At 35.4% G+C, this 16795-nt stretch overlaps 2 protein-coding genes across 2 annotated transcripts; one reads left to right on the forward strand and one right to left on the reverse strand.

The window, feature by feature from the left end:
• Nucleotides 1-711: 711 nt before the first annotated feature.
• LOC123524879 (uncharacterized) lies at nucleotides 712-2000 on the reverse strand. Its single transcript, XM_045303465.2, has 2 exons — nucleotides 1856-2000; nucleotides 712-962 (listed from the first exon to the last, which is right to left on the reverse strand). Exons 1-2 carry the CDS (start codon nucleotides 1973-1975, stop codon nucleotides 771-773), a joined length of 312 nt encoding a protein of 103 aa, XP_045159400.1. The 5' UTR covers nucleotides 1976-2000; the 3' UTR covers nucleotides 712-770.
• A 3572-nt stretch (nucleotides 2001-5572) lies between these two features.
• On the forward strand, nucleotides 5573-13069 carry LOC123524877 (uncharacterized). Its single transcript, XM_045303461.2, has 3 exons — nucleotides 5573-5707; nucleotides 9012-9308; nucleotides 10798-13069. Exons 1-3 carry the CDS (start codon nucleotides 5671-5673, stop codon nucleotides 11664-11666), a joined length of 1203 nt encoding a protein of 400 aa, XP_045159396.1. The 5' UTR covers nucleotides 5573-5670; the 3' UTR covers nucleotides 11667-13069.
• Nucleotides 13070-16795: the final 3726 nt, after the last annotated feature.

Here is a 16795-nt window from a genome sequence, read left to right on the forward strand (position 1 = left end):
GAGTGATATAGAGAAATACCTTAATGATATTTTTCATTATTTGCGTTTTCTTTTTTTTTTATAAAACTAAAAAAGTACTAGCCGTTTCGTATAAGTTCTCTGCATCCAGAAATGCCCTTTAAAGCATAATGATGTGCATGTACCTTACATGGAAAGGATTCCAATGGAAATTTCTATAAGATCTTAGTTTTGGAACAAATTATTGAAACCAGAATGTTCTTTATATTTTTAGACAAAGTCCCAGGTTTTGAACAAATAAATGGTACCAGAATGTTCTTTAAATTTTTAGGCAAAAAAGTAAGCACTGGGTCAGAATCTGACGTTCGAAGGAACTGATGTGTAAGCAAATAAAATGCATTATTGAATGTAACAGTTAAATTCACATAAAATACTTTATAAATGAGAGAAGAGTTTGGTGTTCTGTTCTAAAGTTTTGATCAAACCAAAGCAAATGCTAGGTGTCTGAGCATCAAGGTATATTTTCCATGATTTAGAGGAGCTAGACTATTTATATCGCCACGATAAGCAAAATATTTCTTTTATTATAATATATCATTTTAAGTTATGTTTTTCTGTTAGAAATAATTCAGTTTATATGTATAACAGAGACATACAATGCAAATTTGGAAGTAGAGAAACCTAAAATACATTGAACATGATACAGTCTGTTGAAATAAATGAGAAAATACATATATAAGTATTCTCAGAAATTTGTGCACAATCCTCTGAAAACAGGAATCCTCTGAAAACCGGACATGGTGAATGAAAATTCATTTAAATCGCAAAACGAAGTAACTTGTGTAGTTTACCTCTTCCTTCCTGTTCATTAATGTCCCCTGTTCTTTCCTCCAATCTGGGCGCCTTTGAATACTAGTTTTTGACCTTCTATATTCTGGATATGTTTCCTCTTCTTTTCTCTGGCTTGTATCCTCCATGAACCGACGCAGATGCTTCTCGAAACTCTATATTGAAAGTGGGAATATCAATTTTCTTATTGTTGCATAATATCATTACATAAAATCTCAGTCCTAGGGTGTAACTCGAACGAGCCATGTTTGTATTCGCTTTACCTTTTTAGAGTACTTGCAATATGGGAATGACACCTTTTTTCGTACACCATCATCTGCAGAAGCTCAAGGTACCCTCTCGTGGCATTATTTTAGGCTTTGAGGCCATCTGTCTATTATCACCGACCTTCCAAAAGCAAACTGGATACTTTCATCACATGATGATCCCCTAACACAAGTATGTCAGTCAGCGAACTAAATCTCAGCCATCGATGCCCCAACAGTGAAATGGATGCATACACAGAATATTGCAATTAGAAAACATACATATTTATCTGGTAATGTATCGTTATCAAGCACCTAAATAACTTTATAGAAACTGTCAGTGTTTTATTATACATGTCTATAACACCCGTCGAGGAAACATGGCTTTTCATACCAAATTAAGATTATCATATAAAGAAATTCCTGTTCGCCTTTACAGCGAGTAATTCAATATATGCCGACAATTTGCAGCACATTTTCATTAACACAAGTACAATATCTACAAGTACACACAGGAATATCGAAATCTCAACATCTTTGTTTATAGCAATTCTATTCATCTATTATGTCCCGTTTTGTGTTTATGTTTTTCTGCGTCTTTTTTTAAAAAAGAATATGTCATAGTTTGTCAGCTATCTATGCATATCTATTTATGGCCAAATCTATTGTTTAGAATAAAAGATTTATTTAATATCAGATTTTACATGTGAAGGTTTGTAGACATGAAAATGCTTGAAAGAAAATCTATTTAATTCACCAAATGTGTTCTGACAGTACAAAACTAAGAAGCTGATGTAATCTACCTCTTCCTTCCTGTCCATTAATGTCCCCTGTTCTTCCTCCCACTTTGGTCGCCTTCGTCCTTTTGACCTTCTATATTCTGGATATGTTTTCTCTTCATCTCTTCCAGTTTTATCCTCCATGAACCAACGCTTAGGCTTCTCGAAACTCTATCATTAGTACAGTTTTCCTCAAACACTAAAATTAATCGGTAAATTAATAATTTTCGTTTTAAATGTTTCTCATAGCTTAAATCTGGCATTTTTTATAACTGTAAAATATGCATTGTGTCGTCTGAGACAAAAGCACTTTACTGTAATTGATACGTTTTTGTGTCTTTTTGCTGTGGACGATGCATGGCTCTTTGGTTGTGTTTGGGATGCACTGACGTAACGTCAAAAGTTGCGACCCATGCTAAAATTCTTTGAAGTGATATAAATAAATGTAAAGTTTTTCATGACTATTCATCCTATTTTCCTGACAAAAGTATCAAAATATACAGCAATAATTAGGCTGTAGTAAAGTCTTTAAAAAGTTATCGTTTACTCATAGTTATATGAAAAAACAACACCAATTGCGTGAAAAAATTGACGAAAAAGTGTATGTAATTTGTAACAATTTTTTAAACAAACAGTACCTTTAGGGAATTTTTTTTTAGCTCACAGTTACATAGTGACAAGGTGAGCTTTTGTGATCACCCTTCGTCCGTCCGTCCGTCGTCAGTCCGTGCGTGCGTGCGTGCGTGCGTGCGTCAACAATTTCTTGTCTGCACGATAGTGGTTTCATTTATGATTTTATTTGAACCAAACTTGCACACAACTTGTATCACCATAAGATCACGGTTCCTTTCTTGAACTGGCCAGATCCTGTTATGGGTTCCAGAGTTATGGCCCCTGAAAGGGCCAAAATTAGCTATTTTGACCTTGTCTGCACAATAGCAGCTTTATTTATGATTTGATTTTACCAAACTTGCACACAACTTGTATCACCATAAGATCTTGGTTCCTTTTTTGAACTGGCCAGATTCCATTATGGGTTCCAGAGTTATGGCCCCTGAAAGGGCCAGAATTAGGTATTTTGACCTTGTCTGCACAATAGCAGCTTCATTTATGATTTTATTTGTACCAAACTTGCACACAACTGGTATCATCATAAGATCTCGGTTCCTTTCTTGAACTGGCCAGATCCCATTATGGGTTCCAGAGTTATGATCCCTGAAAGGGCCAAAATTAGCTATTTTGACCTTGTCTGCACAACAGCAGCTTCATTTATGATTTGAATTTAATCAAACTAGCACAAAACTTGTGTCACCATAAGATCTCGGTTCCTTTCTTGAACCGGCCAGATCCCGTAATTGGTTCCAGAGTTATGGCCCCTGAAAGGGCCAAAATTAGCTATTTTGACCTTGTCTGCACAATAGCAGCTTCATTTATGATTTGATTTTAACCAAACTTGCACACAACTTGTATCTCCACAAGATCTTGCTTCCTTTCTTCAACTGGCCAGATTCCTTCATGGGTTCTAGAGTTATGGCCCCTTAAAGGTCCAGAATTGGCTATTTTGGCTTTTGCAGCCATATAGAGACTTCATTTCCAAAATATCTTCAACAACAATAAATCTTGGATTCCATGACAAATAAGATCCAATCAAACGTTCCAGAGTTATTTTATATCTGATTACCTCCCCTGATTGTAATCAAAATGGATTTATATCAGTAAGTACTTACAGGACTTATTTGAAATTTCATTATTGTTATTAGTTGGACTGAGACAATCAGGGAAGATAACTATGGACTGATTTTATGTCAAATTACATCCCTTTATTTCAAATTAAAATTGTTATATCTCCATAACTAATGAAGATACTGATCTGAAATTTCATTTATGTCAACAGATTTATTTGGTAGATCCTTCTTTTGTCCACTTACAATATTTTTTTTAAATTACTTTCCTTTTACGTTACTATAAATAGCTTATTTTTAGTAACTTTTTTATTATTGGCCGTAGGGAAAACACGAGACCAGCTTTCTGTGGTACAACATGGATGGTAGGATGGTACCTCCAATTTTTAGGGTGTATTTTAACATAGCTATACCTTGTAAGATTTTTTTTCTTTTTTGGTTAAATTTCTTCCTTTTGTTGTCCCTGTCCTTTGGACTTAGATATTTTTTTCTGAGGAACTTCTTGTCCTCAAGTGCAATGATAACAGGTGAGCGATATAGGGCCATCATGATCCTCTTGTTTTTTTTACGTGACTGAAATTGCGGGAAATTTTGCATGCTTAGTCAGTGAACGTGATAACGATTGTGAAGTAATTTTGACGGTTGTGAATACGTTAAAAAACCAGATGGATGTGTTTTCCGCGGCCGTTGAGTTATGCAATTTTCACTTAAAATAATACAAAATTTAAACATGTTGAGCTATAAAATGCTGAGAAAAATTCATTATCTGATAAAATCTAACTATATTTTCAGATTATTTTACTTCGCTGTTTTCGCTGTGAAATCTACCGTTATCTTTTACTTTTATATTCTATGGAATTTCGTAACGTAAAAGAATGGCTATAACTAATAAAGCGATTGTTAAAACGCTGATGTATTCATTTTACCAAAAAGTACAGCAATAGCATCCTGTACCTATAGCTGTGGTTGTAGTAATTCGCCGGATATGCCTCCGTGGCCCAATCGAATGCAGTCATCAGTATATAGTGCAATTTTCAGGCCTAGTAAAAGTCATTTTTATGCAAGATATAGCTTTATTGGAGTTTGATTGGTAAAAGATATCTGAGGGTAATTTAAAGCTACTTTATACGTCGAAACTGCCGGCTGGGTAAAATGAAATGGAAAGTATGTACCCGTAGCGTTTCCCAGACATGTGACCAATGGTTCCATTCCCCATATTGTTTGCCCATATAGACAAGCTTTCAAGACAAGTGTAATGTTGTAAAAAAAAAAAGAAACGCAAGAAATGCTGATAAAATGTTATATATATTAGCTGTACTAACCTTTTCCATTTGATGTTTTGTATGTATTGAATGCTCCGAGAATCTACATTTGGCATGATACTTGAATTTCTGTGACAATCTCCCTTAAACTTTTTGTCTGTAAAGTCAAAATTTAATGCTTCTGTAGAATTCTATGTTATTTCTTCTCAAAAGAAGGAATGATAATATGTATTTCTATTATGTATTCACGTTATTTAACAGGTTTAGTTAATATTTGAATATTTTGCCTAGTTTTGGTAAATAATATTTTACAGAAGACAGAAACCAGTTGCATTTTTCCATTAGATTCTAGTTCAGTCACCAGCCAACAGAAATTCATTTCAGTCTGAAACCATTTCAGTGCGTCGTTAGTATTTTGCTCTTGATGCCAAATAAACAAAGAGGTTGACAAGGTGGTCTGTAAAAGGACGAAGTACACAGCGACATGAGAATGTACATTCGAAATTATCCATTCTGTGTGGTTCAAAAAAGACAAATTTGCAAATTATAATGTTCAGTTGATTTGATAAGGGGCTTTGGCTTTTGACTTGGTACAAAACAAATCGTTAGTCAAAAAGATCAATGGAAAGTTAATGGCGGATACTTATAAAATGAGTCAGAAATGATAGTGAAATTTAAGGGTTTTTTTTATGAAAAAGAAAAACCGGAATGAAAACAACAAATCGAGGACCAAAAAGGTAACCCATTTTAGTGGTTTAACAACTCTTAGCATGTCAAGAGTGCATAATCTACTACGAAGAGCTCATATCAATGCGCATAAGATAAAGCTATACCCCCAAGAGTTGCAACCTGCAAAAGGCAAACAGTTTTACATGCTTCAATCTTAGCGGCTAACATGAGTGCTTATAGGAATTATGCAAATGATAATAGAGGTAAGAATATACATTTTTCTCTCTCATGATTTTGGATTTACTTCTACTCAGCAGAGGAAATATCAGTTTAGGGAAAATTGTATTTTCTTATAAACATTTTCATTGCTGTCTCCGAGTCACACAGAAATAGGTCATATGGTGATTGTCTAGTGTTATAATGGTACAGGAAGACACAAGATGTCCGTCGAGCTTTATTCCAGTCACAGGCAGTTGAACATCTTTCGCACATGAAATTAAATTCCTCTTATTATAATAAATGCTTACTCAGGCTTAATCAACTTTAGGTGGATGCATCGCTTAGAACTTGTTCCACAAATGATAGTTTACCAACAGGTTTTGCTTCAGGAGATTTTGTTTACGTCCAATGATGCCAATAAAATTAAACAATTCTGAACATTATTCTAAATGTATCTTTCTTGAAAACTCTGAACTAGTACTTTTGCTGTTTGAAACAAGCAAATTGGATGAATTGGTATCCCCCGCCGAAAGGGTTTGTGGTGAGGAATGGCAAAAAAATATATCCAGCGAAAAGTTAAGGATGTTAATAAGAAGCAAATAATTTCATTAGTCAAAATCAATTTAACAGAAAACAAATGTTTAATTAAAGAGTACATAATAAATGTATGATACTTTGAACCTAACTAAAGAATTTATTTTGAATGGGATATGCTTACTGTAATAAGCTTAGCTTTTAAAATTAAATGAAGTTAATTAAAATGTGAGCTTGAAGTTTAACTGGAACGAAATATTGTCTTTGAGTGGTTTGGCACCAGATGTTGCTGTTTAACATGTACATTTGAACTTAAAAGAACAGATGTCCTTTAAGAGAACACAATCAAGCAAGATATCCTGAACATGGCTGAGTGAGGAAACAAAATTTTACATGTTGATTATAATTTTTTTTTTTTTTGGGGGGTGGGGGGGGGGGGGGAGTGGGAGGGGTGTGACCAAGGCAAGTGGGTGACCAGGTGTGGGTGCACACTTCAATGTTACTAAACATTAATGGAAGAATAAGAAATTAATGAAATGTCGCAATGGTAATAGTATGTACAAATAGTGATTTTAGACATTAAGGGCAATACCAATGAGTAAATTAGTAATCGTACGAAATATGTGGATTTAGCAAACAATTAATTCGAAGTTGAAGACTCTAAAATTGTGTGTCAAATAATAAGGCTAATCTAATATTTCATAGTTCAAGGTCAAATATATCAAAAGTTATGATGCAGAAATTGCCATATCTATAGTACCCTATATAGTTAACACTAGAAACTTCTAAGGGCCATAACTCTGATGTTACATGGGCAATCTGACTGAAACTTGAGGGGCCCAATAACCTTATAGTGGTGAACATGTATATGAAGTTTGTTTGAAAAAAATCTAAAATAAGGAATGATTTTTTTTCTGGGGTGTGGGGGGGGGGGGGGGGTTGGGGGGGGGGGGGGGTGTGATCAAGGTAAGGGGGTGACCAGGTGTGGGTACACAACTTCACATGTTTACAATAAATGTTCATGGAAAAGAATGGAAGAATTTTAATGAAATTCTACCAAATGGTAAGTTTGTTATGTTCAAATATGTAGATTTTTATACAATTAAAGGGCAATAACTCTTAATTTACAAAATAAATCCGAACGAAATTGTGTGTACACAACCACATTATGGTGATCTAAATTCTGTTTAAGTTTCATAGTTCTAGGTCAAATTTATCAAAAGTTATGATGCAGATATTGCCATAGTTATAGTACCCTATATAGTTAACATTAGAAACTTTTAAGGGCCATAACTCTGGTGTTACTAGGGCAATCTGACTGAAACTTGACGGGCCACATAAGCTCATAGAGGTAAACATGTATATGAAGTTTTATGTAAATATTCCCAACCATTTTCTAGATATGGCTCCAGACGGACGGAAGGACGGACGGACAACGCCAAAACTATATCCCTCCGACTTTCGTCGGGGGATGATAACATTCATGTTCCAAAAATTTGTCAAAGAGCGAGGATAATCTACATCGCGTTCAAATTCTAATTTTGAAAATAGACACTGACAGTGTTAATCACGGAATATTTAATTTAGAGTAAGCTAAATTGCATGTCTGGATGAGTTCTTATCGAATATGTTCATATCTGGGATACTATCTTAATAACCCTAAACCATGCTGAGTATTCTGTGTTAACAAGGAATGCTCGTTGCGCAGTAGAAAAAAATTATTATAAACTACATATTTGTGAAGATAGCGACGCCTTCTTTTCAAATCTTACCAAAACATGTCATAGTGTACCTCGTTTTTTTTTTCAACCAATCCATTGTAATACAAAATAAATGTTTTGAAACGAATGTTTGAATGAACGAAACCCATCTTCAGGATCGGTTTTTTTTCAGATATGAATATATTTTTGTACCTAAATCCATAACGCTTTCTAAGCGGATGATTTTTTTTAAAAATAGTCTGTTTATGTGTTCAACATTTACCCGCCAAAAATATGACATATTTAAAATTTCTAAAGTTCAACATTAAAATGTAACCATTTAGAAATGTTGACAAGGCAAAAAGAAATTCAAAAATTGCACATCTTCACAGAAATACAAGGACAAGTTCAATATCAGTTTCATGAGGGAAACTTCCTACTTTTAAATGTTTAATACGTTGTTTCTGAAATCATTCAATCCCCACCTTTAATTCATGTGGGGAAGTTGGCAATTACGTGCGGAGAAAAGGCTAGTACTTGTACAGAATCCTGGAATAATGCTGTTGAAAAACGGCATTAACCGAAAAAGTATACATTCCCGGGTGAGACAACAGTAAAATTGAGCATTCTCTTTTGAGATATATCATGATTTCGATTCAAATTTGAAATCAGTTTTAATTATTTCATGCTCAATTAACCAAGCTGCAATGTTGGAATGTTATGTAGGGAAAGGCATGTAGGGTATAATATAATGCATAAAGCATTGTACGTTAACCGGCTGGGTTTACATTTACATGAACGCCAGAAAAAACAAAACACGTTTAATCCTATACTGAATGGGCAAAGTAGCGGGGCATACAATGACCTTACCTCCTTTATTACAGTTTATAGTAAGACATGTTTTCAGCATGTTTTAGGTCAACGTGATGAAATAATATTGCCTAAGATGAAGACTCCATAGGCCGCTGAATACAAATGGGGATACAGTTTTCGAATGAGCTGAAAAATAAAACAGTATACACTTCGAAAGATTAATAATGTTATCTCCAAGCAAGCATATTCCATATCTTAATAAAATTTTATGGAAATCTCCAATGTTATTTCTGTTTTCTAGGTTTTCACGGCGAGCCCCCAGATCAGTTCATTCCATCAAGACCAAGAGAACGAAACTCTTCTCAAGACGGCTTTCATGGCATTGGTTGGCATTCAGTCAGCCATGACTCTAGACAAATGCAAACTATGGGACAACCATCACCAATGTACAATGAAAATATCCAGTTTGTAATGGCACCAGGCTATTATGTACCTCCTGTAACAACGCATGTCCCGTACGAACATCCGGGAAATAGAATGCAAGTTCCAGCAGACCAATATTTAGTGAGAGATTCCACAACATCGATGCCGACTGAAGGTAGATTCATTTCAGTCGTCAGATATATTATAGTCTTTTCAAAAATAGGTTTAAGATTGAATGTTAAATACAAACGATACAGACTTACTGAAAACAGCAAATAAGTGGGTAATTTATTGAGCAATTTAAGTGTCCAAATGTGCTAAACAAACTCCTAATTAAGTTGCTTTAAGGTAATCGAGGAGATATCAACTCAAAATATAATCTTCCAAACACTGATCGAAGGCCTTGTATCGCGCACCTGACCTAGTTCTTATCCCACAAATAACCTTATATTTAATGTGGCCTAGATTTCGTAGAGACAAACATTTTGACCATGTTTCATCATTATCCAAGTTTTTCTCCTTTCTTTTGGCTTCTATAGTGGTAACAAGGCTTTGCTCCATGATTTGACCAAGTAACCTAGTTAAAGATCTCAGGTAACCCAGTTTCAAAAATGACCTAAAATTAATAAAGACAAACATTCTTACAAAGATTTATGAAGTTGAGATAGAAAATGTGGCCTCTAGAGTGTTAACAAGGTTTTCCTATTAAATGACCTAGGGACCTAGTTTTTAACCACAAATGACCTTGTAACGAACTTGACCAAGTTTCATTTAGATTTGGCCAAAATTGAGACCTGGAGTGTTAACAGTCAAAATGTTGACGACGCACGACGGACGACGACGGAAGTATATGTCTGTTTTATCATATATATATATCAGTATATTATATCTAATTTTTTATGTATTTAATAATATGTAAGTCTTGACACTGTTCATCATCTAAAATTTTTGAGATGGCTAATGGCATGAAGGAAAACAAGGAATTGCTAATTAAAAACTGAAACTGTTTTATCATCAATAATTCTTCCACTAAAAATCTACACGCACATTTACAAGGTATACTTTGTTGTCTGTTTCAAAGCTCGGATGATAGACGAAAGACATAATGCGATCACAATAGTACATCTTGAGCATCCTGAACTCTGTTGAGTATGGCGGCTGATCTGTGCCATTTCGCCTTTTCACCCCGCGACGCCGCCAAGTGAAAACACGAGAATTTTGAAGTATAAATTGCGGAACCAAAACTCGCCAAACAGTGTGTAGCACACCAGCTGATTAGTGGGTTTCAGACACACTTCCCCGTTGTTAAGCGAGGTTTCGCTCAGCCCACCAACAATTTAACTTCTTAAATTCCGTGTTTTTGCTTCGCGGGACCACGAGTCAAAAGACGAAATGGCACAAAAAGATATCCACCATATTTGAGCTTTAACCCTTCAATGGCCATTGCACTACGACTGAATCAAGAATTTGTATAGATGCCTCAAGAGCAGCTGATGAAATTAAGTACTATTTAAGACCATCATTGTGTTGCTAATTGGAAAGAAAATACAACTAAAGTAGAACATTTGAAAGAGATCAAGAAGTCAAGGAAACATCATCTTCATTCATAGAAATCATAACCAGTATGTATAGACTTGTCATACTCTGTTTTGACTTTTTTTCAGAAAATGACAGACCACGGGTGCAGCCTTCAATAGAAGGAATTATTTTCAAACGCATCATCTCTTCATTATTTATCATACTTGATATTTGCCTTAACTGGATGCAGTTTGGCTCATGGGTCGGTCATTTCGAATTACCGGGCTGGTTAAGTTTTCTAGAAATAGCAAATAGTCTGAAGGTAAAATCCCCATTAAAGTCCCAATGCGACGAGGGATCCTTCGACCTTACAACGACCTTCGGCGTCTTTATTGGCATTGGAACCGCATACGGCTTCGTTCGGATAGTTAATACGATTGGAGAGACAATTGTTGAATACCAAAAACAATATCCTAGTGAAACTGAACCGCGGTGCAGAGGTTTCCAGATTCTCCATGGATGGATGGAGACAACACTCGCCATTCTCTGCGATGACTTGCCACAGGCTATTCTGTTGGTCATCTTTAGTTTGCAGTGTCAGGTCGATCTTATTTCCATGGCAAAAGTCTTGGTTTGGATGTTTATCAAAGCACTGAAGAATAATATTCGTAACAGTACATGCAAGCAAATCTATAAGCCATGCTGCGGCGATTTTGATTGCGAGAATTGTTGTGTCGCCCGCTACGACTGCATCTGTTGTTGCCAAGTACTCTATCACAGACCGTGTGGTTGCTGCTGCAACAAGAAATATATTGAATGCGTATCGTACGATTTCTGTCTCGATTGCACGTGCAAAAGAGAAGGAAGGTGTTGTGGTGAAATCGACCGTGACCCGGAATGGATTTTGGGCCTTTTTGACAAGTTAGAATTATTATATAGCCTATGTGTGGGTGCAATTATTGCTCTTTCAATAGTAAAGCATGTGGGCGTACTCGGGCAAAATCTAAATTTTTAAAAATTACAGACAAACCTTCAATAACTTCCTAACCAGGAATAGGAAAAAAAACTTCAAATGCTCGGACATGAATATTTGTTGTGGAAACTGTTTACTTTTACTTGCTCGAAATCAAAACCCTCACAATGATTACAGTAAAAAGAGTTGCTACTTTAAATTTCAACAAACTTAGAAAGTCGCGTCTGTATGTATGTAGTCATGAGGTTACGTTGTGTTCTTAAATATATTATAGAGAAAATAAGGTAACCTGAATTTTATTATTTAAAAACCCTGACTACTCGTATAAGGAAGAAACTTAGCGATTTAGTCCTTATTTAAAGTTCTTTATAATACAACTCCGCTGCAACAAGTGCCGGGGTATGATTGGAGGGAGTATGTGTGTTGTAAGGTGAATGCATGAGTAATGTTGAACTGTTCAATACATCTAGTAAACAGAGGCTATTATTTCGCGTTGATAGCATACCATGCTTCTGAAAGATCTTTCTTTAGATATATATTTTTCTATCACGTAGGAAGCCGTTTGGTTAACAATAAAAAACAAAGACAAAAATCAAACAGGGAATGCCACGTACCAAAAACGCAGCCTCCCCAAAACGAAACCCACAGCACGCAGACGTGCACACCACAAACACACACAAACATACTCGCACACAAAGCCAACACGAGGACAAAACGTACAAACAAAGGAACACAGTGGGGCACCGCCTTGGAACGGTCAGTGGCAAAAACACCGCTGGGGAGCTTAAACCGGTTTATGGTGCGCACCTAACCTCACTCTTACAAAACTCGCACAGCATGACATTTGAATGTCCGGTGATGCGCTCTCTTTTTAATACATACTAATATTAAGGCATATGCTAGATTTACGTAGAACCTCCCGTGATTTTCAGTTCTGAAAAAGGTGATATCTACAACTTTGGTTCTCTGTAGATTAACCGGTATGTCACTAGTAGGTCGCTTCTGAATAAACCAAGAAAAGGCATTAACGTGGCAAAAACTAGAAAGTATTCTGCACGAACTCGTGTTTGTCTCCGGCTATGCATTTAAAAGGTTTTTAAGTCAAACGATTCGTGAACAAAGACAATGTAATAGGGGATCCCCGCTAATATTTCAGCAAACAGGACCAAATGAATTAACCACTGTTCAAAACTCCTTTATTTCAAAAAGTCATGAAGACCGTAGATTTCTCATTCAACGTTGGTCTGTGTTAACGTTTATAGGCAATCAGGCAAGTGTGATATTCTTCTGTTTTGTCAACCTGTAAAATAGATAAGTGTACGTGCTTAAAATTCGATTATGCAGATTAAATGTTTATTCAGGTGCAGCTTTTTATGCAAAGGAAGTAAGAACTGTCTTGTGACTGTTGTAAATTAGTTTGAAGGAAGTAAAAACGTGTATGAATAGTTTTGTGACTGTTGTAAATTAGTTTAAAAGATGTAACAATTTGTAGAATCTTAGGAGGGTCGGTGTAATGAAGTATTTCGACCCTCATAGAATAATGACCCCCCGGTCATTATTCTATAGAAAAAGTGACCCCCCGGTCATAGTATTATGACCTCCAGATCATAGTACTATGACTCCCCTACGTGAAGTAAACTGAACCTCACGAAGAATATTGACTCCCATAAAAAAACAACCCCCGGTCATTTGGTCAAATTTAGTGATAACTCATGTATCTAAGGCCTAATTGCTGCATTTTATGCCCCCAATCGGGGGAGGGGGGCATATAGATTTGCCCTTGTCCGTCCGTCCGTCTTTCCGTTTGACCATTAGCCCCAGATACCATCACTTGACACAGAAATCAGAGCATTCCGCAACGGGAAACGGGATTCTATTTCTAGACGCTGTATCTTGGTGTATACATTTTTTCAGGAAAATAACAATTCACAATACGTTCACAAAACACACCAGTGTCAATAATCCCTACAAACTTCGGTATGAAGTAATTCTTCAGAAGAAAACTGCACAAGAAACTGCTAGCATAGAACTTAGTATTAATAGAAGTTGCAATACTTAGCAGTGGCAGTAAAGTACGGTAGCGGCAACACTAGAAAGTAGTAGTAGTAGTAGTAGTAATAGTAGTGGCAGTGGTAGTGGCAGTAGCAGTAGCAGCAGCAGCAGCAACAGAGGAATAAGTGACAGCAACAACAGCAGCAGGAGAAGAAGAGGTAGATGTACAAGACGTATTAGTGGAAGCAGGTATAGTAGTATCAGTAGTAACAGTTGTAGTAGTAGTAGTAGAAGTAGTAGAAGAAGAAGAAGTACATGTAGTAATAGCAATAGAAGTAGCGGCACCAGTAGTAGTAGTACAATCAAATGTTAACTATTGGCAATGGAGGGTATTAGAGTTGTAGATCTAGTAAAATTGTCCGTTAGGTTTGGTGGGGATCACTTTTAATAGATATTATCGTCGAAAGTCGTTTTAGGAGCCGGTGTTTTACACGGAAAGAGTAACTTTTTTAAATAGAATAATGTCCGGGAATCGATATTGTATGAGAGTTTGAATGTAGTAATTTCGGCAGTGAGTATTTTACATGGAAGGAGTCACTTTTTCTATAGAATAATAACCGGGGTCGTTATTCTATGAGATTCGAAGGGAGTCATCTTTAGGGAGTCAGTATTTTACTTGGAGGGGTCATCAGTTTTTCTATAGAATAATGACCGTGAGGGCGGGGGGAGGGGGGTGGGGGTCTTTATTCTATAGAGTTTGCAAAGGGAGTCAGTTTTTTATAAGGGGAGTCAATATTTTACAGGAAAGGAGTCACATTTTCTATAGAATAATGACCGGGGGTCGTTATTCTATGGGGGTCGAAATACTTCATTACACCGGCGCATTTTTATACAATCTTGCCAGACATACTTATGCTTTTGACAACACAGAAACTGACGTTCTTCAGCTTTTCCCGGAAGTAAAGAAAATGAAAGTACACAGGCTAAACTTGAAAATGAAAGTCGCATCTGCATTTGTCTATAGTCAGTGTTCACGCACAGGGGTCACCCCGTCTAAATGTATGCACATGGACTTATTCCATGTTTTTTCTTTTTGCTAATGGGGAGTCAATTTTCAAAATACCTTGGCTCTAACACGACAAGTCTTTTCATCTACGAAAAAATATTTGCACAATCCTAAGAGCAAGGGTATTTTGAGATTTTCGGAACTTAGTCAAATCGTTCAAAAGGTCCTTTTTGATGTTGTCTAAAAGTGACGGTATATGTCTTGGATGTCAAATATTTCCGTACGTGAAAGCTTCAGAGCTAGACATTTCAGAAATACTTTCAAAATAAATTTCGTGTAATAAATGATGATTCTACGGAAGCGTGAAAGGGCAATCAGACGCTTATCCGTTTTAATACGCTACGGCTATGGAAAGGATAAACTGTTTTGTGACTGTTGTAATAAAATTTGAAGAAAGTAACAACCTGTATCACAACTGTTTTGTGACTGTTGTAATTTTAATTTTAAAGAATGAACAACTCATATAGACTGTTATGTGACTGTTGTGATTTAGTTTGAAGGAATTAACAACTTGTATAAACTGATATGTGCCTGCTGTAATTTCGTTTGAAGGAATTAACAACTTGTATAAACTGATGTGTGACTGCTGTAATTTCGTTTTAAGGAATTAACAACTCATATAGACTGTTATGTGACTGCTGTAATTTCGTTTGAAGGAATTAACAACTTGTATAAACTAATATGTGTCTGCTGTAATTTCGTTTGAAGGAATTAACAACTTGTATAAACTAATATGTGTCTGCTGTAATTTCGTTTAAAGGAATTAACAATTTGTATAAACTGTTCCGTGACTGTTGTAATTTCGTTTGAAGGAAGTAACAACTTGTATAAATTGTTATATGACTGTTTTCATTTAGTTTGAAGGAAGTGAAAACTTGTATAAACTGTTATGTGACTGTTTTGCAGTGAAAACTTGTATAAACTGTTATGTGACTGTTTTCATTTAGTTTGAAGGAAGTGAAAACTTGTATATAATGTTTTGTGACTGTTGTAATTTAGTTTGAAGGAAGTGAAAACTTGTATAAACTGTTATGTGACTGTTTTCATTTAGTTTGAAGGAAGTAAAAACTTGACTGTATAAACTGTTTTGTGACTGTTTTCGTTTAGTTTGAAGGAAGTGAAAACTTGTATATAATGTTTTGTGACTGTTGTAATTTAGTTTGAAGGAAGTGAAAACTTGCATAAACTGTTTTGTGCCTGTTTTCATTTAGTTTGAAGGAAGTAAAAGCTTGACTGTATAAACTGTTTTGTGACTGTTTTCGTTTAGTTTGAAGGAAGTGAAAACTTGTATATAATGTTTTGTGACTGTTGTAATTTAGTTTGAAGGAAGTGAAAACTTGCATAAACTGTTTTGTGACTGTTTTCGTTTAGTTTGAAGGAAGTGAAAACTTGTATAAACTGTTCTGTGACTTTTGAAATTTGGTTTGGAGGAAGTGAAAACTTGTATTAACTGTTTTTTGACTTTTGAAATTTAGATTGAAATAGCTTGTGAATGTTATTTTTGAGGTTTCTTTGAATTTTCATTGATACAAAGAAAAAACTTACACTTTAATTCCTTTAATGCAAATGATGTATTGATAGCCAATTTATTCAAATCTAGAGTGTTAATTTAAAGTATATTAAATGCTTAAAATTCGCATTGTTATAATTTTGGGTACGTAAAATATAGTCACGCGTGTTACTTGAGAGACAGTTCTAAAGTTTAATTTAGAATTACGACTACGGATAATGTTGTCATTTCAAAAATTTAAAACCAAACAAATAAATGTTAATATTCCAATTGTGCCTCTAAAACGTTGCGTTACAAAGAAATGTAAGTAGCAAGTACAGTTTTCCCCAAACACTAAAATTAATCGGTAAATTAATAAATTTCGTTTTAAATGTTTCTCATAGCTGAAATCTGGCATTTTTTATAACTGTAAAATCTGCATTGTGTCGTCTGAGACAAAAGCACTTTACTGTAATTGATACGTTTTTGTGTCCTTTTGCTCATGTGGACGATGCATGGCTCTATGATTGTGTTTGGGATGCCCTGTGCTTCTGTGAAATCTACCGTTATCTTTTATTTTTATATTCTATGGAATTTCGTAACGTAAAAGAATGGCTATAACTA

This window comes from Mercenaria mercenaria, chromosome 3 (genome assembly GCF_021730395.1).
Source record: "Mercenaria mercenaria strain notata chromosome 3, MADL_Memer_1, whole genome shotgun sequence".
Taxonomy (NCBI): Eukaryota; Metazoa; Mollusca; class Bivalvia; order Venerida; family Veneridae; genus Mercenaria; species Mercenaria mercenaria.

What these genes read in the sequence shown, in the direction of transcription:
- LOC123524879 (XM_045303465.2), bottom strand. Translation starts at nt 1,975, where the DNA reads ATGGAGGATAAAACTGGAAGAGATGAAGAGAAAACATATCCAGAATAT. An exon ending in TAATGGACAGGAAGGAAGAG is followed by an intron (nt 963 to 1,855) that starts GTAGATTACATC and finishes CTTTCAATATAG; the next exon opens with AGTTTCGAGAAGCATCTGCG.
- LOC123524877 (XM_045303461.2), top strand. Translation starts at nt 5,671, where the DNA reads ATGAGTGCTTATAGGAATTATGCAAATGATAATAGAG. An exon ending in TTATGCAAATGATAATAGAG is followed by an intron (nt 5,708 to 9,011) that starts GTAAGAATATAC and finishes TCTGTTTTCTAG; the next exon opens with GTTTTCACGGCGAGCCCCCA. An exon ending in AACATCGATGCCGACTGAAG is followed by an intron (nt 9,309 to 10,797) that starts GTAGATTCATTT and finishes ACTTTTTTTCAG; the next exon opens with AAAATGACAGACCACGGGTG.